General features: G+C 46.2%; 2 protein-coding genes across 2 annotated transcripts in view; one reads left to right on the forward strand and one right to left on the reverse strand.

The window, feature by feature from the left end:
• Window positions 1-9,649, forward strand: part of mcm3 (minichromosome maintenance complex component 3) — a 62,925-nt gene extending 53,276 nt beyond the window's left edge. The window contains exons 12-17 of the mRNA XM_052012666.1: window positions 586-736; window positions 1,631-1,771; window positions 4,477-4,571; window positions 4,923-5,035; window positions 5,783-5,870; window positions 8,351-9,649. Of these exons, the coding sequence (XP_051868626.1) occupies window positions 586-736; window positions 1,631-1,771; window positions 4,477-4,571; window positions 4,923-5,035; window positions 5,783-5,870; window positions 8,351-8,549 (787 nt within the window). The 3' untranslated portion in view covers window positions 8,550-9,649. The remainder of the gene's footprint in view (window positions 1-585; window positions 737-1,630; window positions 1,772-4,476; window positions 4,572-4,922; window positions 5,036-5,782; window positions 5,871-8,350) is intronic.
• Window positions 9,650-19,597: 9,948 nt separating this feature from the next.
• Window positions 19,598-24,665, reverse strand: LOC127568705 (interleukin-17A-like). The gene is made up of 3 exons (XM_052012764.1): window positions 24,570-24,665; window positions 22,271-22,497; window positions 19,598-21,577 (listed from the first exon to the last, which is right to left on the reverse strand). The coding sequence occupies exons 1-3, from the start codon at window positions 24,591-24,593 to the stop codon at window positions 21,340-21,342; spliced, it is 489 nt and encodes a 162-aa protein (XP_051868724.1). The 5' UTR covers window positions 24,594-24,665; the 3' UTR covers window positions 19,598-21,339.
• Window positions 24,666-26,104: the final 1,439 nt, after the last annotated feature.

A 26,104-nucleotide genomic window follows, 5' to 3' on the forward strand; every position in this document is an offset into this window, starting at 1 on the left:
CTAGAATCTTAATGCCAAAGAAACGGAACCAAAGATCACCACGTCAGCATAAGCCCATTCAGACAGAAGTTTCTTCACACGGTGCACTGAACTTCTGGTATTCTCTACCTAGATGGCTTTGGAAACTCTTGAATAGACTCAGTGACAAAGATCAATAGATCTCTGGGTGTTAAAACAATCAAGGGAAATGGAGTGTCCACCTGGCAGTAACCCCCACAGTCAAAGAGAATGTACACATTCCACACAGGCCGGAGGTGAGGATTGACCCCTGGTTTCTGAAGTTGCTACAGATCTCTGCCTCACACTTCATTCCGTGCATCACCCATTCCACTCTGGTCATTCACGGGCTGCCACAGAAACATGGCCATGAAATCTGCTGGATTGCTCTGATTAGGACACTAAGAACCTGACACCTCCATCCAGTATGGTTGGTATACAATTCCAGCCCAGAATTGACCATTGTCTCCCAGTACTCAGCAACAAAGGTTGGGTAATAAATGCTGCTTTGCCAGTGTCACTTATTCTGAGAATAAATGAAAGTCACCAGCTGATTATCAAATGACCACCTACTATCCTGTGTTTCAGGGAGAAGATCGTTAGTATGGAATTTATGCGCAAGTACATCCACGTTGCGAAGATCGTCAAACCTGTACTTACCTCAGAGGCAGCGAACTACATTGCAGAGGAGTATTCCAGTCTGCGCAGTCAGGACCAGATGAGTTCTGATGTTGCTCGGGTGTGTGGACTTTGTAGAAATTCTTCTACCAGGTTTTCTCATGCCCATTCTGATCGCTGTTGCCTGATGTGACTGTTTCCTCTGGGAGATTCTGGTAGCTCTAGTGTTGATTGTACAGTAGGAACAGGAGGAGGACACTCAGCCCCTCAAGCCTGATCTGCCATTTAGTCAGATCATTGCTGATCCAAAGTCCCTTTTCTGCTTTCGTACCCTTTTTCTAATTAGAAAGCTACCCATGTCATATACACAAGGCCTCCCTCTCTCCCTGTTCTCTGTGGCTAGGTGTATGAAAGACTTGCAATCCTCAATTTTATTTTTTATTCTGACACTACACTGCCTGGTCCAGTACTCTCCCATGAATGGGAACATCTCAGATTTACCCTGTCCAGCCCTCCAACCTCTGTTAGGACTCTGATGTTAGGTCTTGTTGACAGTCAAGCTGCAAGGAGGGTCATTGTCTAGTTGATTTGGCTACATATTGTACCTTGCTCTTTACAAGACTCTGGTGGATGTTAGAGGGTCACTAACACAAGCGATGGTTTAAGATTGCGTTCTAAGGAAGGAGTTCTTCATGGAGGAAACTTTCCAGTGTCTTCCATTTGTGCTCCTTACTTCTGTTACCTTTGACATGTTGGCAACAGATTGGTGATGACAGTCTAAGTTTTAGCCTTGCCTTCCACTAAGTGAAGATGAAGTGGTCCCATCCGAAAGTGAGCAGAGCTGTTTCCTCCCACAACTAGCACTCTATATTGTGGAGTGAGAGGCGGTTCATTTTGTGCTTGTCATGTTAGTCAGACTGGGTGCACTGATCTTGATTTGATGTCGATTTCTCATGGAGGCTGAGGATTTAGTAACTAACCTACTCTTCCCTCTCCCACCACACCTTCCACTTAGACTTCACCTGTCACTGCCCGAACTCTGGAGACCTTGATCAGACTGTCAACTGCTCATGCAAAAGCCCGGATGAGCAAGACCATCGACCTCCAGGATGCCGAAGCAGCAGTTGAGCTGGTTCAGTTTGCTTACTTTAAGAAGGTAAGTGCTTGTGAGCATCTGTCTGTTCCTCCAAATGTATTCCTCTGATGTACTCTGGGCTTAACCCCCGTTATGGCCATCCACTGATGGTGGAAAAGCCTTTTATGGACCCAGCACAATGTGTGCCCTAAACCTGTGCTTGCTGAAGGAACCACTGGCAGCTTCACTGGGGAAGCAAACCACTGGTACAAACACTCTCATTCTGGTTTCCATTTTGCTGCATGCCTTGAGTGAGGACCTGGTTATACTAATCAAGTGAATCTCAATTCCTAAATGGCTGTGGTTATATACAATTGTTAGCTAATGCTGTCTAATGCGATCGAATGCCACATTCACCATTGCAACCAGAAACAGTGGTTCCAAGAACAGCTGCACATTTTGGTATTGGTGATGGAGATGGGGAGGTAGGCAGCCTCTGACAAGCAGAATTTAAACTTTCAGTGCCATAACCTCTCTCATATAATTGGGGGGAGGGGGGGGACCTGAAAGCTAAAGGTACCTTTTCAGAATGCCTTGGACGGAAACTGCTGAAGTTGCCTAAAATTTAATTTCTATTACTCTGGGGCTTCCTGCCTGCTTCCATCCATAATGTGTCACCTCCAGCAGACAGCACCTACATCTTTTAAAGCAATGGCTTCTGCTGTTAGTTTATGTATCGTTTGATTTAGTATGCAGCATGAGCGTCTGGCGTTGCTATTGAGGAAAATCCCAGTGGAGGAAATCTCTTCCCACAATTGGCTCCTGTTGCTAACTTGTAACTAGGGTGATTCTTGGCAGAGATCTAAATATCCCTGTGGAATTCTGATCTTGGTATCCTGCAGGGAGCTTGATTGGATCTGGGGTGGCTGTATACCACGAGTACTGTTGTGCACTTTCATAGAACATAACAGAGAACAGAACAGTACGGGACCTTCGGCCCACAATGTGCTGACCTATATAAACCTACTCTACGATCAATCTAACCCCTCCTACGCAGCCCATAACCCTCCATTTTTCTTACATCCATGTGCCTATCTGAGTTTTTTTTATTGTTGCTGTTGTATCAGCTTCTATCACCACCCCCGGCAGTGTGTTCCAGACACCCACCACTGCTTTTTTTTAAAAAAAACACCTACCTCTGATGGCTCCCTTAAACCATCCTCCTCTGACCTTAAATTGATGTCCTCTGGTATTGGCCATTGCCACCCTGGGGAAAGGTGCTGGCATATCCACTGTCCTATCTATGCTCCTCAATCATGTACACCTCTATCAAGACTCCTCTCCTCCTCCTGTTGCTCCAAAAAGAAAAGCCCTAGATCATTCAACCTATCCTCATGTATTCTCTAATCCAGGCAACGTCCTGGTAAATCTCCTCTGCACCCTCTCTGAAGCTTCCACATCTTCCTATAATGAGGTGACCAGAACTGAACACAATCAAGTGTGGTCTAACCAGAGTTCTATAGAGCTGCAACATCACCTCGTGGCTCGAACTCAATATCCTGACTAATGAAGGCCAGCACACCATATGCCTTCTTAACAACCCTATTAACTTGTGCAGCAGCTTTGAGGGATATATGGACATGGACCCCAAGGTCACTCTGTTCCTCCACACTGCTCAGAATCCTGCCATTAACCTTGTACTCTGCCTTCATGTTTGTTCCAAAGTGTATCACTTCACACTTTCCCAGATTGAACTCCATCTGTCACTTCTTTGCCTAACTCTGCATCCTGTCTATATCCTGTTGTAACTTATGACAACCTTGAACACTATCGACAACACCTTCAATGTTTGTCATCTGTCAACTTACTAACCCACTCCTCCACTTTCTCATCCAAGTCGTTTATAACAATTCACAGAGCAGTGGTCCCAGAACAGATCCCTGCAGAACACCACTGGTCACTGACCAGGCAGAATACACTTCATCTACTACCACCCTCTGCTTTCCTACCTCTTGTTGCCTTAATAATTAAGTGCTCCCTCAGCCTCTAAAATATATTCATTCAAGGGATGTGGGCTTCATAGAGCAATAAGTACCAAAGTAATGAAAGACACAGGTACTCTTTCCTGTATAATTAGTCTGTTAGACTAACTTCCCTATATTCATATCTGCTCTTAACTTGCTGGGAAAAGGGCGTGTAGTCTCCCATGTCTGGAATGCTGCCACAAATATCAGCATCATTAGCCTGGCAGTCCTGTCTCATGCTGGCCTTTTAGGCTCACCATATCCGTGAAGAAACACTACTTTAAAGGCACAAAAAAATTAGGAATAGGTCCCTCGACCCTTCAAGCTTGCCCTGCCATTCACTGTGTTGGGATTAATTAGAGATTGGTCCTTACTGGTTGGGGAGGACGTGGTGAGCCAAAAGGCCTGCTTCCATGCTGTATTACTGTGACCTGATGGGTGATCTGCCCCAGCCCTCAACCCCTGTGCCAGTTCCTTCTCTTTAAATACCTCCAGTGATCCAGCCTCTGCAACCCTCCTGAGATTCACCACCCTCTGCAAGAGGAAATTGCTGCACACCTCAGTTTTGATTGTCTGCCCCCTCATCTTGTAGCTACATCCTCTCGTTCGGGACTCTCCCGTGAGTGGAGACGTTCAATGTCTACCTTGCCATGCCTCCTGGGATCTTTAATGTCTCAAGTTTACACCTCATTGTTCAAACATTCAATGAATACCAAAGCTGCTCCATCCCCCGTGAAGGTAATGTTGGCTTGTTGTCTGCAGGTGTTGGAGAGACAGAAGAAGCCACGCAAAGATGAGAGTGACATGGAGACGGAGGAGGAGGAGGTTAGCCAGGAAGGTGGCGACAGCAAGAAGAGGTAAGAACCTTGTGGTAAGTGTACAGAATTGTGCATTTACTTGTCACTGGCGCATGTCGTGATTGCTGGGCAAGATCTTCTTTATTCTTGACTCATTCCAGATATTGCAGAGTTCTCTTTTCTTGGAAACTTTGAAGAACCAAATCCACACCACATCAATCATCTATAGCCACGTCATGTTTATAACCACATTGTGCTTTGAGAAATTGCTGGTGAAGGGTCATTGTGAACTTTTGCCTCTGCTGTTCCAGCCCCCTGCCCCCAAACCCAACTGAACAATCAAATGTTTGCCCCTGTTAGTGAGACAGGAAAAGAGCAATCTCCTTTATTTACTCTTCTTTGCATCCTCAGAAGGAAGCCTCAAGCGAAGCATGGTGAAGGCAGGAAGCGGAGACGGGAGCTGGTGGAGGGTGAACAGTATGACCCCTACGACTTCAGCGATGCTGAGGAAGAGACTCCAGACAGTAAGTTCTCATTTTTGTCTTGAACTACTGTTACATCTCAAGACTGCGTAGGAGAACATGCCTTGAGAAAGACCGACTCCAGACAGTGAGTGGGTTGCCATTGTAGTGCCACAGACTCTAGAGTTGGGTGTTTAAGTTTAGTTAGCCGATGCATGAAATTAGGACATCCTGTTGCTTATTGAAAGTCTAGGTAGACAGTGCAGCCTGATGCACCTTGGAAATGAAGACGTCTATTTATTTGGCATCATTTATCTCCCCTAGAGATGCATGATTAACACTCACTGTGGTCTGGGAAATGTTGGCTCATTGCACAGCAAGTTCCCACAAATGGTCACCTTGCTATAGGAAAGATGTTATTAAACTGGAAAGAGTGCAGAAAAGATTTACAAGGATGCTGCCAGGACTTGAAGGACTGAGTCATGGGGAGAGGTTGGGCAGGCTGAGACTTTATTCCTTGGAGCATACGAGATTGAGGGGTGATCTTGTAGTGATGTATAAAATCATGAGGGGCATAGCGCTTGGTCTTTTTCCCCCAGATTTGGGGAATCTAGAACTAGAGGGCATGGGTTTAAGATCAGAGGGGAAATATTTAATGGGAACTTGGGAGCTGGATGATTTGAAGCTTCAGGCTATTATAGTGGTATACGTAGGACTGGATCTGCGTTGAGGCCTGCTGCTTTAGTTTGGATGTAGAAAGTCAACATGTGCAACCAAGTTGGTAAAACAATCTGATGTGATTTTCCTCAGTGCAGCCACGCACTCCAAAGACCCCAGAAGCTGGCGAGCATGTGGACACCAGTGACGGAACTGCCAAGACTATGCTGAGTGAACAAAGGTCAGTCTGTCAGTGTCTTGAGACCACCCTCAAATTCACAAATGTGCTTTTACTTTCATGCTAAGCACAGAGGATGTTTGATGGTGCAAAAGATTCTGCAGATGCTGGAATCTGGAGCAGCATGTACAACGGGCTTCGAGCACCAGGCACATCTTCCCCTCCCCACCCCCCTCCTCCACAGGAGTCTCTCCTTGAATCCCTTGTCCACTTGTCCCTCCCAGCAATTATCTCTGTAACCGCACTCAGTGCTACACCTGGCCCTACGCCACCTCCCTCGCCTCGTAAATCTCCCTTAAACTAAACCCATTTCACCTTCATTCGTACTGTGGATAGCCAGAGAGCAATACTGCATGGATACAGGCCCTTCGGCCCAACCAGTCCATGCCAACCATGGTGTCCACCCACCCAGCTAGTCCCAATTTCCTGCATTCGGCCCATATCCCTCCAAGCCTCACCCCTCCATGTACCTATCCAAGTGCTTCTTAAATGATCCTGTTGGACCTGCTTCACCCACTTCCTCTGGCAGCTCGTTCCACACACTCACCACCCTGTGTGGAAAAAGTTGCCCCTCAGGTCCCTTCTAAATCTTTCCCCTCACCCTAAACCTGTGCCCCCTAGTTTTGGATTCCCCTACCCTGGGGAAAAGACTGTTACCGTCCACCTTACGTGTACCTCTCAATTTTATGCTCTATAAGGTCGCCCCTCATTCTCCTACGTTCCAAGGAGTAAAGACCCAGCCTGGCCAACCTCTCCCTGTAACTCAGGCCCTCGAATCCTGGCAACATCCCCATAAATCTTTTCTGCACTCTTCCCAGTTTAACCACATCTTTTCTCTAATAGGGCAACCAAAACCGTAGAGCGCTCCAAGTGCTGCCTCACCATCGACTTACACAACTGTAACACAACGTCCCAACTCTTATACTCAATGCCCTGACTGATGAAGGCCAGTCAACCCATGTCCTCTAGTATTAGACATTTCCACCCTGGGGAAAAAAGATAGCGGCTGTCTATCTCTGCCTCTCAAAATCTTGTAAATTTCTATCAGGTCTCCCCTCAGCCTCCACTGTCCAGAGAAAACAACCCAAGTTTGTCCAACCTCTCCTTATAGCACATGCTCTCTAATCCAGGCAGCATCCTGGTGAACCTCTTCTGCACCTTCTCCAAAGCCTCCACATCCTTCCTGTAATGAGGTGACAGAACGGCACACAGGATGACAGACTGTGCCCCACCACCCCCTGAACTGGCCCAGTGCCAAGGCCATGGGGAAGCCAGTGCCGGTATGACGACAGGAAGACTTGCTTCCTTCAGCCAAAGGAATTCGGAGCGTGTAAACGCAGCACCAGGCAGGTGGGACGCGGGAACACAACCAGGTTGCTCACTGCAACCACTTCACCCTGCGCAATGGGCTCCCACCTGCTGATCCCAGAGGTCGGGGTGAACAAACACCTGAACCTTCCCCTTCCAGTCAGCTGACGACAATCCCCATTGTCTCCGCGTATCCCATGGATGAAGTGGACCTAGGCTGGTCTCTGCATAGCCAATGGTCCTTTGGCCCAGTGACTGCAAGCCCCGTCACTTCGTGGTGCAGAGGTTGCCACAGCAACAGGACGGTTTTTGGAATTTTCTTTTCCAGTGAGGCATGAGCTGTGCTAGCAGCAGCGTGGCTGTTTCCGCAGCTCGGGCCATACAGGGAGTGCTGGAGGTTGCGTTCACGGTCAGCAGTGGGTCATATTTCTCCTTTTGATTTAAGGTCAATGTACAAGACTGTTATATACTATAGTTATCTGTCCACTGAAAGTTGCACCATCTTTAACTTCATAAATTACTTTAATATGATGTACACTTTCACTGTGTCCTAGGCTGCTACTGAGTTACCTAAGATTTAACATTTGCTGATCAGTGCCATAAGATCTAGATGTTTGCTGGGTTTAAATGTAGGGATTGGTATGATGGTTAACATCGTATATAATGAAGTGTGACAAGGTATGATATCCAATTAAACCTGTTGGTGTATTTGGGGTTAGATTCCTAGGGTGGGAATGAATGCAACTTGCAAACTAGATAAATATTAAAAATGGGAAGCTAGTGCTATCTTTTTTTAAAAAAAAATCAGGTTTCCAGATTTTTTAATTTAAGGAGCTTCAAGTCCATTTTGCACTGTGTTGGAGAAGATTGATTTGGATGCAGAATTAGTTAGAAGCTCGTGCAGAATTGATTGGAATGAGAATTTAGACTGCAACACTTTAAAAGAGAGCAGCTGCTTTGCTGGAAGTTTATTGTTGGCCCCTTTAATCCTTGGATTGAAGACTGGTGGGGCAGGGAACTAGTGCAGTGGTCAAACATTTGATTGCATCACAGTGCTGCGTGCCTTGGCATTGGTTGTAGCTGGTGCTAAAGTAATTTTGTTTGGACCTGGGGTACACACCTGTGGATGACTGCACTGTTTTGTGGTTCTAATCCTATCTTTAATCCTGGCACAGGTTCAAAGCATTCAAAAGTGCCCTGTTAGATGCTTTCAAGGCTGCACATGCTCAGTCCCTTGGAATGCAAACTCTGATGGCTTCAATCAACAAAGGAAATGAGGTTCCATTCTCTGAGGAGGAGGTGCAGACTGCTCTTGACAAGATGCAGGAAGACAACCAGATCATGGTGTCGGATCACATCATCTTCCTAATCTAAAGCAGAGGGCTTCAATGTCCACCTCTGCATCAAACAGAATTAAAGGCACAGTGGGGTGTGACTGAGGGACATTCTGATAGCTTAAATATAGCCAAATTTTAAATAAATTAGATTTTCCTGACCCTGCTTCACGCAATCATTTTCGATTCACTTCAAGAGCTTGAGTTCCATGTAGGTAGCCATGTAGGTAGACTGCAGGGAGGGGTTGCCAGTGGTGGTTGAAGAAGGAAAGCACATCATCATATGTACACAAGCTAATTTCTTTAGGGTTACACAGCTGCTTATTGTCAGGTATGGTTGAAGCTGGTTATGTTCAGCTCAAATGGGGTTTGAGGTCCTGTTGACATTGCAAATGCTGCTGATCAACATCCAGGGATATGTTGGTGAGGACAGAACTTCCAGCAGCGCAGGAAGAGCTGGGCTGCTGTTTGTTTTGAGGGGTAGGTTTGGATCTTTCTTCGAAATGGAAGGGCTAAACTCTGGATTTTACACTTGTGCAAGTCCCAGAGGTGGTTGAAGTGTTTAAAAGGGTTGGATTGAGGTAGATGAGCAAAGTGGCACTTCTTCCTTCTGAAGATTCAGAAGGAGCTGCATCATACTTTGGTTTCCCTTGTCTTGCACCCAAGCTGTACCTCAGGATAGGTTGGGCATGGTTGTTCTTACCCTTCCCAGTATCCCACTAATTCAGGGCCCCTTGACATCCAAGGCAAATGCTGCATCAGCCAATGATCAATCATTCCATTGGTGTGAAGATCGGGGTTCAGTGAAGCAGTCTGGTGCTACACTTTGCCCATGTGATTGGACTTTGCTGAAAGCTGTATGCCAGTTTATGGCAGCACCTTTTGACTTCAGAATGGTTAGGCCTGACATTGCAAGAGTGGCCTTGCAGCAGTCACTGCAGGTCAAGGCTCTGACCTCTGACCTGATGGTGCAAACCGTTGGGTCCTCCCTTGTTGACTACCTGCGGAGGTTAATTACAAGCACACTGTAAACCTGATTTCCACTGAAATGGATGAACAGCTGAGTGAAGTTGCATCATGTTGAATTGCGTTACTGCTTGTGAAAAGATTTTTTGTAATAAAATTGAATTTGTTTTCTCATCGCGCCCATTCTTCACCAAAGGAGCCCTTGTCTTCAGTTTCAGTATGAGGTATTCAAACTACAGATGAAGCTAGATATGGAAATGTAGAACAAGAGGCATTTATTTTCCAATACCAAGCATGCATTTGACCTTGTTTTTTTGTTCTACTTTCTACATTCTGCTTGCGTTATGCTAATTTGTAATAGCTTAGTCTCACTTCTTCTGTATTATGTGGTTTTTGAGGCAGGGTTTTCATGTTGCAGTTTCTGTACTGAAGTCATAGTTTCATTGCAGCCACTAATGTCAACCAGGAACATTGGCTGAGATTTTCCACCAGTTTGTTTAAAGGAGAAAAATCTCAGGCTGAGGTGGAAAATTACCCTTGCTGTATCTTGATTCATCTTTGCTTTGTAAACCATGTTTTTTTTCAAAATAGTTGAGATCCCTGCTTCAGCTATTGTACAGACACAATGCCAAGTTAAGCACTGTTATTTCCAAATCTGCACTCAAATATAAGGTAAATGAAAGTACAGAAAGAAAAAGTTCTTGTACATGCAATTTGACAACACACTGCTTTTCTCACCAACTACCCTTGGCTCCCAATCTCAGTACACTTTCTACAGATTCCTCAAATATTCCTTCATTTTGAGCAGCTGTAGTACCAGTGTAAAGATGGTGTTTGTAATCAATATTGCACCAAATTAACACAATCTTGAGCGGCAGTTTCATGCATCACAACAACTTTGGAAATGACTTTGCATGCAGTGCTCATGTAGAGACTGGCGCACCAGATCAAGGCAGCATGTGTCTTGGTATGAGACAGCAGCTGCTCTCGGAGAGGTGAAGGTTTATGTTGCTCACAGTCAAATTTAAGAGCTTGAGCTGGACAAAGTAATGATGTAATAATGCGGCCTTTGGCATTGCTTGGGAATATTAAACGTCAAAAAGCTGACATCAAGTCACTAGGGTATGAAGTGGATATAGAAAACCTATAGCACAATTCAGGCCCTTCGGCCCACAAAGCTGTGCCGAACATGTCCCTACCTCTGAAATTACTAGGCTTACCCATAGCCCTCTATTTTTCTCAGCTCCGTGTACCTAGCCAAAAGTCTCTTAAAAGACCCTATCGTATCTGCCTCCACCACCGTTGCCAGCAGCCCGTTCAACGCATTCACCACTCTGAGTAAAAAAAACTTACCCTTGACGTCTCCTCTATACCTATTCCCCAGCACCTTAAACCTGTCCTCTTGTGGTAATCATTTCAGCCCTGGGGAAAAGCCTCTATCTGATCAATGTCTCTCATCATCTTATACATCTCTATCAGGTTCTTTCCCCCCCCCCAATTCTCTGTCGCTCCAAGGAGAAAAGGCCGAGTTCCTTCAACCTGTTTTCATAAGGTGTACCCTGCAATCCAGGCAGCTTGTAAATCTCCTCTGCACCCTCTCTATGGCTTCCACATCCTTCCTGTAGTGAGGCGACCAGAACTGAGCACAGTACTCCAAGTGGGGTCTGACCAGGGACCTATATAGCTGCAACATTACCTCACGGCTCCTAAATTCAATTCCCTGATTGATGAAGGATAATACACCAATACCATCACATTTGACCTACCAAAATGAACCACTTCACACTTATCTCGGTTGAACTGCATCTGCCACTTCTCTATGTCCCTCTGTAACCTCTGACAGCCCTCCAAACTATCCACAACACCCCCAACCTTCATGTCATCCGCAAACTTACTAACGCACCCCTCCACTTCCTCATTCAGGTCGTTTATAAAAGTCACAAAGAGTAAGGGTCCCAGTACAGATCCCTGAGGTCCACCACTGGTCACCGACCTCCACTCAGAATATGACCCCTCAACAACTGCTCTTTGCCTTCTGTGGGCCAGCCAGTTCTGGATCCACACTGCAATGTCCCCTTGGATTCCATGCCTCCTTACTTTCTCAATAAGCCTTGCATGGGGTACCTTATCAAATGCCTTGCTGAAATCCATATACACTACATCTACTGCTCTCCCTTCATCGATGTGCTTAGTCACATCCTCAAAAAAATTCAATCAGGCTCGTAAGACAGGCCCTGCCCTCAACAAAGCCATGCTGACTATTCCTAATCATATTATACCTCTCCAAATGTTCATAAATCCTGCCTCTCAGGATCTTCTCCATCAGTTTACCAACCACTGAAGTAAGACTCACTGATCTATAATTCCCTGGGCTATCTCTACTCCCTTTCTTGAGTAAGGGAACAACATCCGCAACTCTCCAATCTTCTGGGACCTCTCCCGTCTCCATTGATGATGCAAAGATCGTCGTCAGAGGCTCCAAAATCTCTTCCCTCACCTCCCACAGCAGCCTGGGGTACATCTCATCCAGTACCGGATATAGATGGGTGAAGTCAGTGGGCATAGAACTAACAAGAAGCATAATGTAGGGAAAATGTAAAAAGCAAGCCCATGAGGGTGTGACGGCTCCCATTGACCTTGTGTGGGTAAGTGTGTAGTTGGGGGTGAAGCATGGGTGTGTGTACTATTTTGTAGATTGAATCTACACCACTACACACCACCCATTGTAAGGTCAATGATCTGAAGAGTACATGATCTTGGAGATATCTTTCATTTATACTGCAGAAATAATTATGGATGCTGTCTATAATCTGTGTTTGGATCCCAGCAGAAAGGAGAATTGCAGGTTCTCACAGGTTCATTTCTTGATAGATGTGCAGCTTAAAGCAGAAAGATTGAGAGGTTGTGTGACCAAGTGGTTAAGGGTCTAGACAAAATGAAGAGAAACTATTCCTGTTGGTACAATGGTGAGGATCAGATAGCACAGTTTAATGTAATTGGTTCTGACAAAGGTGACAAGAAAGAAAACTGATTGTAAACACACGTTACCTGAAACTGTAGTGGAAGCAGATTCTGCTTTGACTTTCCAGTAGAATTGTGTAAATCCAAAGAGAATACCTGTTAAGAAGAAAGCTGCAGGATAGGTTCAATCAAGCAAATGACTTTCTGGGCTGTAACAATTCTGTCAAGTCATGAAGTTAATCAGCATGTGACAGGTCCTTTGGCTCCCCCCTCTGGAAAAACTTGCCCGTCAGGACCCCTTTGAATCTTCCCCCTTTCAATCTTAAAACTTTTGCTCTCTAGTTTGACTCCCCTACCCTGGGGAAAAGATGTGACTCTCCACCTTGTCTATCCCCCTCATTTTATGAACATCTGTAAGGTCACCCCTCCACCTCCTATGCTGTGGGGTGGGGGGTAGCCTCAGCCTCTCCTTGTAACCCAAGTCCTTCAGTCTCGGTAACGTCCTTGTGAACCTTTTCGGCACCTTTCCAGCTTCGTATTGCTGGCCAAATCACTTGTACTGCTGTAACATGTTTCAGTTCCTGTATTCACTGCCCTGACTGAAGGCAATCATGCCAAACACCACATTCACCACCCTGTCGACCTGTATCCCCACAGTATCTCAGGTCTCTGTTCTACTCTCAAGGGCCCTACCATTTACTGTGCAAGTCCTGCCTTGGTTTAACTTTGCACTTGTTTGAGTTAAATTCCATCTGCCTTTCCTTGACAACTTCCCCAGTTCATCCAGATCCTCTTGTAATCTTACAGATAACCTTCACTGTGCCACCAATTCTGGTGTCATCCTCAAACTTGCTAACCACATTAACAATGTTGTCATCCAAGTCAATATAGGTGACAATAGTGGATCCAGCACCAATCCCTGCAGCACACCACTGGTCACAGGCCTCCAATTTGAATAACAACCCTTCACTACCACAACTCTGCCTTGATTTCCTACACACAAAGTTATGCTGACTATCTCTCATCAGTCTTTGTCGTTCCAAATGCAGTTTGATCCTATTCTCAGGGTCCCCTCTGGTATCTTGCCCACTGCTAATGTCAGGCTCAGCAGCTTGTAGTTCCCGAGCTTGTTCCTGCAGCCCTTAACAAGGGCACAACACCAGCTACTCACCAGTCTTCCAATGTGTTTGTTTATTGGAGGTGGCCATCACTGGCAATGCTGGTATTTCAGACTCCACCACAGCTCTCATGTCAGTCAGACCAGGTATGCTGAGCAGATCTCCTTCCATGAAGTGAACCAGGTGGGTCACCATTACTGAGACCTTAAGAAATTACATTTTGAAGGTTTTTAAGTTTTGAATTCTGCATTGCTGTGTGAGATTTGAACGTGTATGCAGCAGTGGTCTGGAATTCTGCATGCTTGTCCTGTCACTTAACCTCTACATTGCTGGTTCGATGATTTGCGTTCAATTATTCAGAGATGATGTCAGACTGAAAAGCATCCAGACCTAGAAGAGCTGCCATTTCTTCCAGTTATGTACAAACTCCTACAATGATTACAGCCCAGCAGGTGGATATTTGGACCATGGGGTCCATGCTGGCTCCTTGTAAAACAATCTATTCCATCCCATTATCCAACTGTTTCCCTATAGTCCTGCAGTTAACTTCATCCCTTCTCCCTGGGCTTAAACCAACCTGTTTGTAGTTTTGGCAATCTGTTTAAACCTGAGCTTTATCAGCCTTTCATCACTTGCACATTCAACTATTCCAGTGTTCTACTATCTTGCCCTTTCTCTTCAACTCACCCAGAACTCAGCTGTATCTGACATCACATCCCACTCCCCCATATCCTCTTGCTTGGGAATCCACTTTGCCTCTTGGTCACCCAACCACTTTGATTAAAATTCTTACCCTCCTGTTTAAATACTACTGTGGCTTCACCATCCTCGTCTCTGAATTCTTCTCCATTTCCCTGAAATACATTGTTTTTACCTCACAGTTCAGTTGACCCTCCCCACTCTTTTGTGGGGAGTGTTTCAGATTATCAGCATCCTTTCTACATGGAAGTATTAGCTGACTCAGGGTATTTAGCCAAACCAAGTGGTGCAAATATCAATGGAGAAACATTGAGGGAATAGCAATGGGGAAGAATGGACCACTCCAAGGTACAAATGGTCAACTGAGGAAGGTGAATTTTAATGAGATGAGAAGAAATAGGGCCTAGGTAAGTTGGAATCTATACTCTCCACACACAGATGTAATTGAACAAGTACAGTTATAGGAGAGCTGTTTCACTTATAGTCTATGTATATTGCCATGACGGAAGATGTTAGGGAAACTCACACTCAATGTGTGACAAAAAAAGTAGAAAGAAAATTAAAGTGGGGAATAAGAGAGCACATCGATGGAGTTGTGAATGCCGGTGAGAACTCCGCTGATCACAATGTTCTGAGAGGAAGTAAGAAAGCCAGAGAGAGAACCACAGAACAATACAGGCCCTTCGGCCCACCATGTTGTGCCGACCTTCAAACCACACCTAAGACTAACCCCTTCCTCCCACATATCCCCCTATCTTAAATTCCTCCATATGCTTATCTAACAATCTCTTGAACTTGTCCAATGTATCAGCCTCCACCAACACCCCAGGCAGCGCATTCCATGCACCAACCACTCTCTGGGTGAAAAACCTCCCACTGACATCTCCCTTGAACTTCCCACCCAATACCTTAAAGCCATGCCCTCTTGTATTGAGCATTGGTGCCCTGGGAAAGAGGCGCTGGCTGTCCACTCTATTCCTCTTAATATTTTGTATACCTCTATCATGTCTCCCCTCATCCTCCTCCTCTCCAATGAGTAAAGCCCTAGCTCCTTTAGTCTCTCTTCATAATCCATACTCTCTAATCAAGGCAGCATCCTGGTAAATCTCCTGTGCACCCTTTCCAATGCCTCCACATCCTTCCTATAATGAGGCGATCAGAACTGGACACAGTACTCTAAGTGTGGTCTAACCAGAGTTTTGTAAAGCTGCATCATTACCTTGTGGCTCTTAAACTCGATCCCACGACTTATGAAAGCCAAGGGATCCAGGGAAGCTTGGCCGTGTGGATTCAAAATTGGCTAGCCTGTGGAAAACAGAGGGTTGTGGTGGAGAGAGTGCATTCAGATTGGAGGGCTGTGACTAGTGGTGTCCTGCAGGGATCGGTTCTGGGACCTCTGCTTTTTGTGATATTTATTAACAACTTAGATGAGGGTGTGGAAGGGTGAGTTAGCAAGTTTGCAGATGACACAAAGATCGGTGGTGTGGGTAGTGTGGAGGGCTGTTCAAGAGATTGTTAGATAAGCACATGGAGGAATTTAAGATAAAAGGGATATGTGGGCGGAAGGGGTTAGATAGTCATAGGTGTGGTTTGAAGGGCCGGACAACATGGTGGGCTGAAGGGCCTGTATTGTGCCGTATGGTTCTATCCCATAAGCTTTCTTAACTACCCTATCCACCTGTGTGGCAACTTCCAGTGATCTGTGGAAATGAACCCCCAGATCCCTCTGCTCCTCTACACTGCCCAGAATCCTGCCATTTACCTTGTACTCCACCTTGGAGTTTGTCCTTCCAAAGTGTACCACCTCACACTTCTCTGGATTGAACTCTATCTGCCACTTGTCAGCCCAGCTCTGCATCCTATCAATATCCCTCTGCAAACTTCTACAGCCCTCCACATTATCCACAACACCACCGATCTTTGTGTCATCTGCAAACTTGCTAACCCACCCTCCCCCCCCCATCTAAGTCATTAATAAATATTTGAAACTTGAAAGGAAACTGGCAGCAAACAAAAATACACCCATGAACGGGAAGAGGGCTGCAAGAGATCGGAGACTGAAAGGGAAATGTACTCATGATGACAGAGGGCATGTGTGGGACAAAATACTGCCACTATAGGTGATGTTACTAGACACTCAGCAAAAGAAGATGTGCTTGAGATTCTGGATTGGCTAAAAATCAATAGAGAGAATGCAATAGAGTGGTACTAAACTTAATGTGGATAAACCACCAGGGCCAGATGGGTTGCATTATAGGAAGGAAGGAAATTACAGAGGCCCTGGCCATGATCTATAGACTTGATGTGGTACCTGAGGACTGGAAAATTGCATGCATTACTCCCATGATCATAAATCTGTAGAAAAAACCCAGCAACTTAGTTCTGTAAATGAAAGTTCTAGAAATGACAGTAAAGGGTAGAATTAACAGTCACTTGGACAAGGTGGATTAATTAAAGAAAGACAATGTGAATTTGTTAAAGGCAAATCAAGTCCATTTAATTAATTTGGTAGGGCTTTTAATAATGAGAGAGTTAATGAGGAAAAGAGGTGAACAAAATATTAAGATGTAGAGGTATACAAAATGTTAAGAGGAATAGATAGAGTGGACAGCTAGCGCCTCTTTCCCAGGGCACCAGTGCTCAATACAAGAGGGCATGGCTTTAAAGTAATGGGTGGGAAGTTCAAAGGAGATATCAGAGGAAGGTTTTTTACCCAGAGAGTGGTTGGTGCATGGAATCCGCTTCCTAGTGTGGTGGTGGATGCAGGTACATTGGTCAAATTCAAGAGATTGCTAGATAAGCATAAGGAGGAATTTAATATAGAGGGATATGTGGGAGGAAGGGGTTAGATAGTCTTAGGTGAGGTTTAAAGTTCGGCACAACATTGTGGGCCGAAGGGCCTGTATTGTGCTGTACTGTTCTATGATTCTATGAAAACATGGCTGTCCTGCTTTATATGGATTTGAATCATACTCAGTAGATAGCAGGAAACATTTCCCCCTTAGCAGAGGGATCTGAAACTAGCTGGCATAAGGGGTAAGAGGTTTGGAGGCGATCTGAGGAAGAAATTTTCACCCAGAGGATTGGTGGTATCTGGAACTCGCTGCCTGAGGGGGTTCTGGAGACAGAGATTCTTGATGTTCAGGTGAGCACTTGAATTGCCAAGGACTCGAAGGTACAGACGAAGTGCTGGTGACAGGGTTAGTGTGGATGGGTACGATGGTTGGCATGGACATGGTGGCCAATGCGCTGTGTGGTGCTATGACTATGACATTGTTGACCTCTGTTTAAGATTACACTTCCTGTTTTTAAGCACCCACCTGTGTAATTAGTTCCTCTGCTGAATCTTTTTATGATTCATTTGCTGTGACCAGATTGCCCCTCAACTCCTGAATTACCGGAAGGGTTCCTGGGATGAGGGTTTCAGCGACAGGATCAGTCTGCAGAAGGAAGCTGTGTTATTTCACTTGCACCAAAGAAGGTTGACAGGAGGCTTAAAAGGCGTGGGCAAAATCGTGGGGAGTTTCGAGAGGGGAGATCAGAGGAGGTTGTTCCCTTTCACGGACCAGGGGCATAGATTTGAAGTGGAGAGCTAAAGCCATATTTGTGGAGTGGAGGGTAGGGGAGCTGGTGAGGAAGAGTTTCAGTAGTGTGTGGTGAGGAACTGGCACTCACTATCTGTCGGGGTGGTGAAGCAAATGATCAGGACTTTACCAGAGCAATTAGATAGGCATTGGTGAGATAATCCCTTGTAGGTTTATTGGGCATCATTGCTGGAGCCAACATAGGCTTAGAACAAAAAAATATCAGAGACTCTGCTTCTGCTGCCCTTTGAGGAAAAGAGTTCTAACGACACATGATCCTACCTTATTGGGAGACCACAGTCAGCACAGATCAGTAGTAACATCTCCTTGCTGACAATCAACACAGACACACCTCAAGGATGCGTGCTTAGCCCACTGCTCTGCTCTCTCTACACTCATGACTGTGTGGCTAGGCACAGCTCAAACGCCATCTATAAATTCACCAATGACACCACTGTTGTTGGCAAAATCTCAGATGGCGATGAGGAGGCGTACAGGAGTGAGATAGATCAGCTGGTTGAGTGGTGTCACAACAACAACCTCGCACTCAACGTCAGCAAGACCAGGGAACTGATTGCGGACTTCAGGAAGGGGAAGTCCGGAGAACACACACCAGTCCTCATTGAGGGGTCAGCGGTGGAAAGGATGAGCAGCTTCAAGTTCCTGGGTGTCAACATCTCTACGGATCTATCTTGGGCACAACACATTGATGCAATCACAAAGGAGGCACGCCAGTGGCTCTACTTTGTTAGGAGTTTGAAGAGATTTGGTATGTCACCAAAAACTCTTGCAAATTTCTACAGATGTACGATGGAGAGCATTCTTCTGACTGGTTGCATCACCACCTGGTACGGACGCTCCAAAGCACAGGATCGCAAGAGGCTGCAGAGTGTTGTAGACTCAGCCAGCTCCATCACGGGCACAACCCTCCCCACCATTGAGACATCTTCACCAGGTGGTGCCTCAAGAAGGTGGCATCCATCATTAAGGGTCCTCACCATCAGGTACATGCCCTCTTCCAGTTACTACCATCAGGTAGAAGGTAGAGGAGCCTGAAGACCTACACTCAATGTTTCAGGAACAGCTTCTTCCCCTCCGCCATCAGATTTCTGAATAGTCCATGAACACTGCCTCGTCATTCCTCATTTTGCACTGCTTGTTTATTTTGTAACTTACAGTAATTTTTATGTCTTGCACTGTACTGCTGCTGCAAAACAAATTTCATAACGTGTCAGTGACAGTAAACCTGATTCTGATTCTGGCTGGATTAAAAATTCATCTGCTATTTCTTCACCTTTTTCTGCAACTGATCTTTTTCCTACTGTATCATTTGGCAACTTTCTACACTATCCACATCACCACCAATCTTTGTCATGAACAAACCTATCCATCCACGTTTTCATCCAAGTCATATATCACAAACAGCAGAGTCCCAGTATGCATCCCCGTGGAACACTACTAGTCACTTGATAGGCTGAATGGCCCTTCCTTTCACAGTTCTTTGAGTCTCGGGTGCTTAAAAAGTGAAGTGAATAATGGGAGTCCTTGTGCTCCCTGCAGTGTCTGGTATCAGAATCAGAACTCTTCGCTGGTTGGACCAGTGATGGGATTGGACTGCTGTATCTGTCCTTTCCCAGAGTGTGCACTATTTACTGTGCTCATGAAACCAGATTAAACATTCAAACTGGAAGCCACAGATGCTCAACACATGAATCTTTATTTTAAAACTAAGTGGTACAGTGAGGCTCTTTAGTCAGAAACATTATATATAAATATTAAAAATAACTTAATAAATTAATAATTAATACATTCTCATACTTCTCTTTGCTTCACTTTCCCAGATCACGAGTGGCCTGCTTCAGGTTTTCCCTACCCTGCTTGGCTCCCCACCCTGATACATCGGAGAGTGCAGGCCACATTGATCAGCAGATATGAGCCAGGATTGTGTCAGCTCAGACTTGGGGCTGATGTCTTTGACCAATGTACCCAACTCCAGCTGGTACCAAGTCAGCGCTGGACAACAGCTGGCTCTATCGCTGGTGTGATGCACTCGATCTTGGCTTACAGTTATCAGGCCTTTAGATTATACTGTCTCACTGATCTGGGCAAGAGTCGCCTTTCAGTCTAAAGTACCAGTAAAACGGTGCAAAAAACAAAGCCTTGCTAAGCGAACATTCAGTTGACTGCATTTGCCGGCAAGCAACTGATGGGTTGTGACTTCTATTGCAGTACAGGGAGTGCTGGAATCTTAAGGCCATTGTGTTCCCTGGCCCAGCTGGAAGACCAAGGAGGAGAAAGGCAGAGGGAGCAAATGATCAGAATATGCTGCATTGAAATTGTTCTGTGTGAATTCACAGACCCGGTCTAGTTACTGGGAGATTCCAAGGCACAGCCATAAACAGAATAACCGAAGCAAACACTTCGATGCAACACTGACCCATGGAGAGTGTGTGGAAATTCCAGTGTACCTCTGCCTTGAGTTTCATTTGCAGAATGTTGCTTGTCATTCTTACACCAGGGCACAGCAGCACCAAATGACGTGTGACGCTGTGGTGTTGGAGAGCGAGGATTGACTTGCTCCAACACATACCTGCTGTGTATAGTCTGCACTCTTGAGGGAACGACCCAGTCCCGAGTCCAATGCGCATGACCCAACTGCCAGAGATCTAGACTTCTGAGACTGGTACCTACAATAGGCTGTACATGGCAAGATCCCAGGCACCCAGTGTGACTGAAATTGGTATCTGGTGAAAGGGGCTGGGCGTGAGTCCATCTGGAGCAGAGCCATTCCACAGGGAGAAAGGTGTTCCTGCCCAGCAACATGACAGGAGCCACCAGGCTCTTCCTGAGGCAAGGTTCAGGCAACGCCAGGGATTATGGTGGAGATTGGGAGACTGAGGGAGATCAAGGGGCGGGGAAGGTGGTATTGAGACTGAGAGTCAGCCATGACCATGTTAAATGGTGGGGTAGGGTGGAAGGGCTGAATAGCCTGCTGTAATTTTCCCTGTCTGTTTGTTGCACGATTGATACCTACGGCAGTCATTTAGGAGTGAGAAGCGGAGGGAGTGAGGGGGGAGGTACAGGTGTTCATCATGTTTTTTGACTGGCAGCTTGCTACAAAGAGGACTTGAAACCATTTGATTTATACCTTGGGAGAACTTGGGGTTTTCACAGCATTTCCTGACCGCACAGGGAAGGGACGTCCAAGCTCTTTGTGATGTCCCAAATCCTAACCACACAGGCTCCTGGATCTCCTGGGTGGGGTTCTACTCACACAAAGGATGGTTGGTGGTCATTTAAATGCTGAGGTGATGGTGCCTCCTGTTACCCTGGGACTGGCAGAGGAGTGGGTGCTTTAAAGCAATACTTTTGGCTGGCTTCCGATTCAAATACTGCCTTCCTCACTGTGGTTCTAGTTTAACATGCTAAAGGACGTGCTACTAATTGATTTGGACTTGGCTTAACATGACTTTATCCTTTGACGCATCTACAGCTGGCTCCCTCAGGCACCCAGAATGTCTGGGCGAACACAGACACAAGCGACAGGGACCAAGAGTTTCTCCACATGGAAAGTAATCTTGTCACCAGGTGTCTTCTTCTTCCTGAGGACGAGCATCTCCTGCTTGACTAGACGAGTGTTCAGACCTGGATCCAGGAAACCTCGACTGTTGAGGCAATGTGTGCTCACACACTCTGCCTTAAAGATGGAAGAAGGGTAGCGATTGGCGTCAGAGTCCTCCCTGCAAGAGGAGAAATGGGTAAAACATCACATTGTCGTCGGGACAGCTCTGCTTTCCTTTGTCGTTGTCCGTTAGTGCAGTGGAACAGTCACTGGCCCTGAACCGGGGATGTACAGGGTCTGCCGGTGCCCTTATGTCCTGTGGTAGAAGGGGATGGGAAACACCCTGGACGTGGCAAACCTATTGTACGTGCCCGGTGGCTGGTGGAGTGATGATGAAGAGATGTGAAGTGAGGGGTGTGACAGAGAGAGAGAGCAATGAAGAGCCCACAGTGACCGGGACGGAGGTCCTGTGGTGACAGAGAGCTGTCAGTGACAGGCAGCCAGGAGTGATAGAGATCCTAGTGTGGTGAAGAGACCGACAGCCCACAGCGATGGAGAGAGTGAGGGAGGTACCACGGTGACAGAGAGATGGCAGTGCTGGGGAACCTGGAGAGATGGGGAGCTGGAGCGATGGAGATCGTAAGTGATGGAGTGAGTGGTGAGGAGTGTGACACACAGCCCAAGCTGAAGAAGAGAGTGATGGAGAACCCCCAGTTACAGAGAGCCTGCAGTGATGGGCAGCCCGCAGTGTGACGGAGGGAGGGAGTGATGGAGACATGGACAGAGCACCTGGTGTTACTTATTGCAGGTTTAGCTAGCTATGGGGAGATGGTGGGTTTATAATGGAGGGGGGATATGCAATGCAACTTACTTGTAAATCCAAGGGGACAGAGAGCGGTTCCTGAAGGAAGCATCATGGAAGTGCCTGCTGTGTGTTGGGAAGTCGGCGAGCAGCTTTAAGCTTCCCAGCTCCAGCGTGTACTTTGTGGTCCTCCTTAAGCGCATATGTTCCCCCTTCCTTCTGTTGTTCTTGCCTTTTGCCGCAGTGGCAGGTTCTGTCATGGTGGCGAACAGCAAAATGACCAGTACAGCAGATGCCTGAGGAAAAGCCCAGTGTCAGTTAACACATCCAGTCAGATGACAGTCAGTGGCTGTGAATTAGTCGGTGCTGGTAACCTATCTGTGTGTGTGGAGAGGGCATTTATCCCCCGGCTTCCCATGCAGAAATAACCATTATTTGTGCTTCTCTACAATTTTGGGCCCATTGACTTCTTTAACAGTATCTTCTAGCTTTCTTTCCAAATCAATGAATTTTGTAACACTTTAAGAGGCCATTCAATCCATTGTGTAGTGCTAGCTCTTGGCTTTCCAGTTAATTCCACTCTCCAGCACTTTTCTGGAGGTCTAGAGAATTTTTCCTTTGATGCTATTCCAGTATTAGTCACTAAAGCAGCACTACAAGAAACATCTCACTTTTACCATCAACCTGTATCCAGGCCGCTGTCTCTCATTTAACTGGTCTTGCTATGTTGCTTTATTTATCTCCATGTGCTCTTTCCCCTCTCCCTGAAGCCTATGTGGTATCTCACTTTATTATCACAGTTCAGTTCTGACAGGGCAGGGTAGCACAGTTACTGAGCCAGCAACAACAGTCTGCAAGGCAACTTTCAAGCATTGGGCAGAACACAACTGTTTTCTATTGCAAGGATCAGTTTCTCTGTGGTCTCTGAAATGAAACATGTTGAGTGGTGAGAGGTCTAATCATTCATAAGGCCATATCTGCCAGAAAAGACATAATACATTAACCAAGAGAGAATGGTTGATCTTCAGGTTCCTCTGTCCTTGACTGAACCAACTGCCATAAACTACAGGCAAGTCTGACAAACATGGTCTTTTTACAGGGCACAGGAAGATAGGAGCAGGAGTAGGCCGCCAGTCCCTTCAAGCCTGCCCCATCAGATGGTGGCTGATCTGTGCCTTCTCTCTGTATCCCTCTATTCCTCCATCAAACATTTATCCACCTCCACTTTAAACACTTCTAATCATCCAGCTTCCACCACCCACCGGGGCAGAGAATTTCCAGAGATTCACCTCCCTCTGTGTCTGATACCATCCCTGGCACACACACACACACACACACACACACACACACACACACCTCCCACTGCAGAACACCCACTGGTCAGCTCTCGTCTTCCGCATTAACTCAGCGTGTGCTCAGCGCTGAAATCGGAGTTATCTTCTGCCTCACTCTGGCACTTAGAAACATGCCAAGGAGGTGAGCACAAAATCCGGGCTGATGCTACTGAGGGGAGCTTTGCAGTGTTCGCTTAAACAGGGCCCCATCTGCTCTCCCAGTTAGACCTGCCAAATCCCATGGCATTGTTTCAAAGAGGACAGGAGAGCTCTCCTGGTATCATGGCCATTGTTTGACCCTCAACCAGCATCACAATAAACAGTTAATCTGGTTATTATTACATTGACAATTGGGGCATTTAACATCTTTCCTTGTACACAGTAACCTGCCTTAAATTCTAGATACAAGAGACTACAGATGCTGTAATCTGGAGTAAAAAAACAAATGGCTGGAGGAACTCGATGGGTCAGGCAGCACCTGTGGAGGCAGAGGGATGGTCGACGTTCAGGGCTGACACCATCAGCTCTACCGTAGTCTGTACACATCCAGGAAAATCTGTCCTAAAATTCTCTCACTATGTGAATGCTGTCCTCAATAGCTGAGCATTCAGGGCAAACAAAAATGTAGTTGGGAGTGTAGCTTTGTTTCGGAGAGCCATGTTAATGCCTGCACTCTGCAGTTGGAGGTAATCCTCAGCCCACAGTTTTACAGTGTTACAGTTTACTGACTATTCATTGAGAATTCAACCAAGCTAAAGATAGACAGGGTTTGGCTTATGGTCTTACCTTGGAACTCTCCTGTTCAGGGGTTACACCCAAACCTGTACTTTGCTGCCTCAATTTGCTGCACATATTTGTCCCGATGTCCTGATGCTGGGTCTCGACCAGATGCATCAACCATCCCTCTGCCTCCAAAGATGCTGCCTGACCCACTGAGTTCCTCCAGCAGTTTGCTTTTTGCTCCAGGTTCTAGTATCTACAGTCTCGTGTCTGCATACATTTCCCTTCCTTGTCTTAAAAAGCCCGTTACTCACCACAAGTCTGTCCTTGCAAAACATCTTGAAGCCTCTTCTGGATTGCCTTGTGAGGTTGGTCTCCTTGCGCTAGGCAGTGAATGCTCTGAGGTCTGCCTTGAGTCTGGTTGTTTGAATGCTTGCTACACCCTTTTTTTATAGAGGGCAGCATCCACGTGGCTTGCTGCAGGTTACTGGCAGAGGTGGAGGGGTTTGTACCGCTTCACATGGAAAATGATATCACGAGCTAACTGAGTCAGGGGTTGAGATGCAGACACTCCAAACTCCTGGACTTTCCTCCACTAATAATTTAAAAAACAATTAATCTGAAAACCACATCTAACCTAGTTTAAAGTCAGGATCAAAGCGGCGACCTGCACTGCGTGAAAGAACAAACCGATTAACTCTCTGTGGTCTTTCTAATGAGTGCCTTACTTTTTGGCAGATGGCTACTTAGGTACAGTTCACTGCTTGTTGGGGTGTACATTGAACATAGGGACACGGCCCTCAGCTTCAGGGATCATTGAGGTACACTCAACAGCAGAGGCAGGTTGGTCGAAGCTCCCAATCCTAATCCCCATCCAGCATCCGGGCTGCGGAGAAGCATAGGAAGAGACGGTGGGAATGGATGGAGTCTCAGCACTCGGCGAGAAGCCTCGTTGTCGAGGCACAACTCAAGAGGTACTGACTCAGAGCTGCTGTTTCTCAGAAGAGTTGTTAATCCTGGGCCCGTCTGTCCCTTCAGGAGGACATGAAAGATCCCTTGGAAGTGTTTTGAAGAAGAGCAGTGGAGTTGGTCAGTATTCCCTTAACGTCATGAGAAAAGATGATCTTGTCATTATCTCAATGTAGGAGCTTGCTGTGCTCAAATCTAACAACACCTCTGGAAGAACTTCCACAAACTTTGTGCTTTCCTCAGCCCCTTCTACACTTTGCCAAACCTTCATACACTTCCCTTTTAAAACCTACCATGGGTTCTGCATCTACCGCTGCTGCGCTCAGTGTTCTACGTCCCATCTGTGCACCTGGATTCCCTGCATTTATTGACGAACTAATAGTTGCACTGAGTGATCTTTCCTCATTTATGTAGTCAAATCACTTGAGCATCTCGATGAGGTCTCTATACACTTCACATCCCCAAACCCTTCACCATGTAACCCTTTTGTGGCCTGTACCTTCGCAGAGGGGAAGATGCCCAGAAACCTTCACAATGATCTTAATGTGACTTCAGCAACCACTTCATGTTACCTCTGTGTTACTGTGCTCCATTAATGAGGTAAAGCAGAGGTTCCAGTGTGTCTGCTTCTCTCCGACCTAGCTACTGGTTAAGGATCCTCCCTGTGTGTGCTGGAGCTGGGCATCAGCCCCTTGACAAAACTCACCACTTCACCACTATCACTCTGCTTGCTGAGCTAATCAGTTCCTGGTCAAGCAACATTTCAATTTTAAAACTCTTGTTTTGCAAATCATTTCATGGCTTGCTTCTTTCTACCTTTGCAGCTTAATCCAGGCCAAAAACCTTCAGGATCTCGGTACTGCTTTAACTCTGACCTCAT

This window comes from Pristis pectinata, chromosome 3 (genome assembly GCF_009764475.1).
Source record: "Pristis pectinata isolate sPriPec2 chromosome 3, sPriPec2.1.pri, whole genome shotgun sequence".
In the NCBI taxonomy this organism is placed as follows: Eukaryota; Metazoa; Chordata; class Chondrichthyes; order Rhinopristiformes; family Pristidae; genus Pristis; species Pristis pectinata.

Excerpts from the sequence above, each read along its gene's own strand:
- LOC127568705 (XM_052012764.1), bottom strand. The coding sequence starts at position 24,593 with ATGTTTTGCAAGGACAGACTTGTG. Across the intron at positions 22,498-24,569 it reads TTTGCAAGGACAGACTTGTG|GCATCTGCTGTACTGGTCAT; the intron begins GTGAGTAACGGG and ends GCTTTTCCTCAG. Across the intron at positions 21,578-22,270 it reads CTGTCCCCTTGGATTTACAA|GGAGGACTCTGACGCCAATC; the intron begins GTAAGTTGCATT and ends CTCCTCTTGCAG.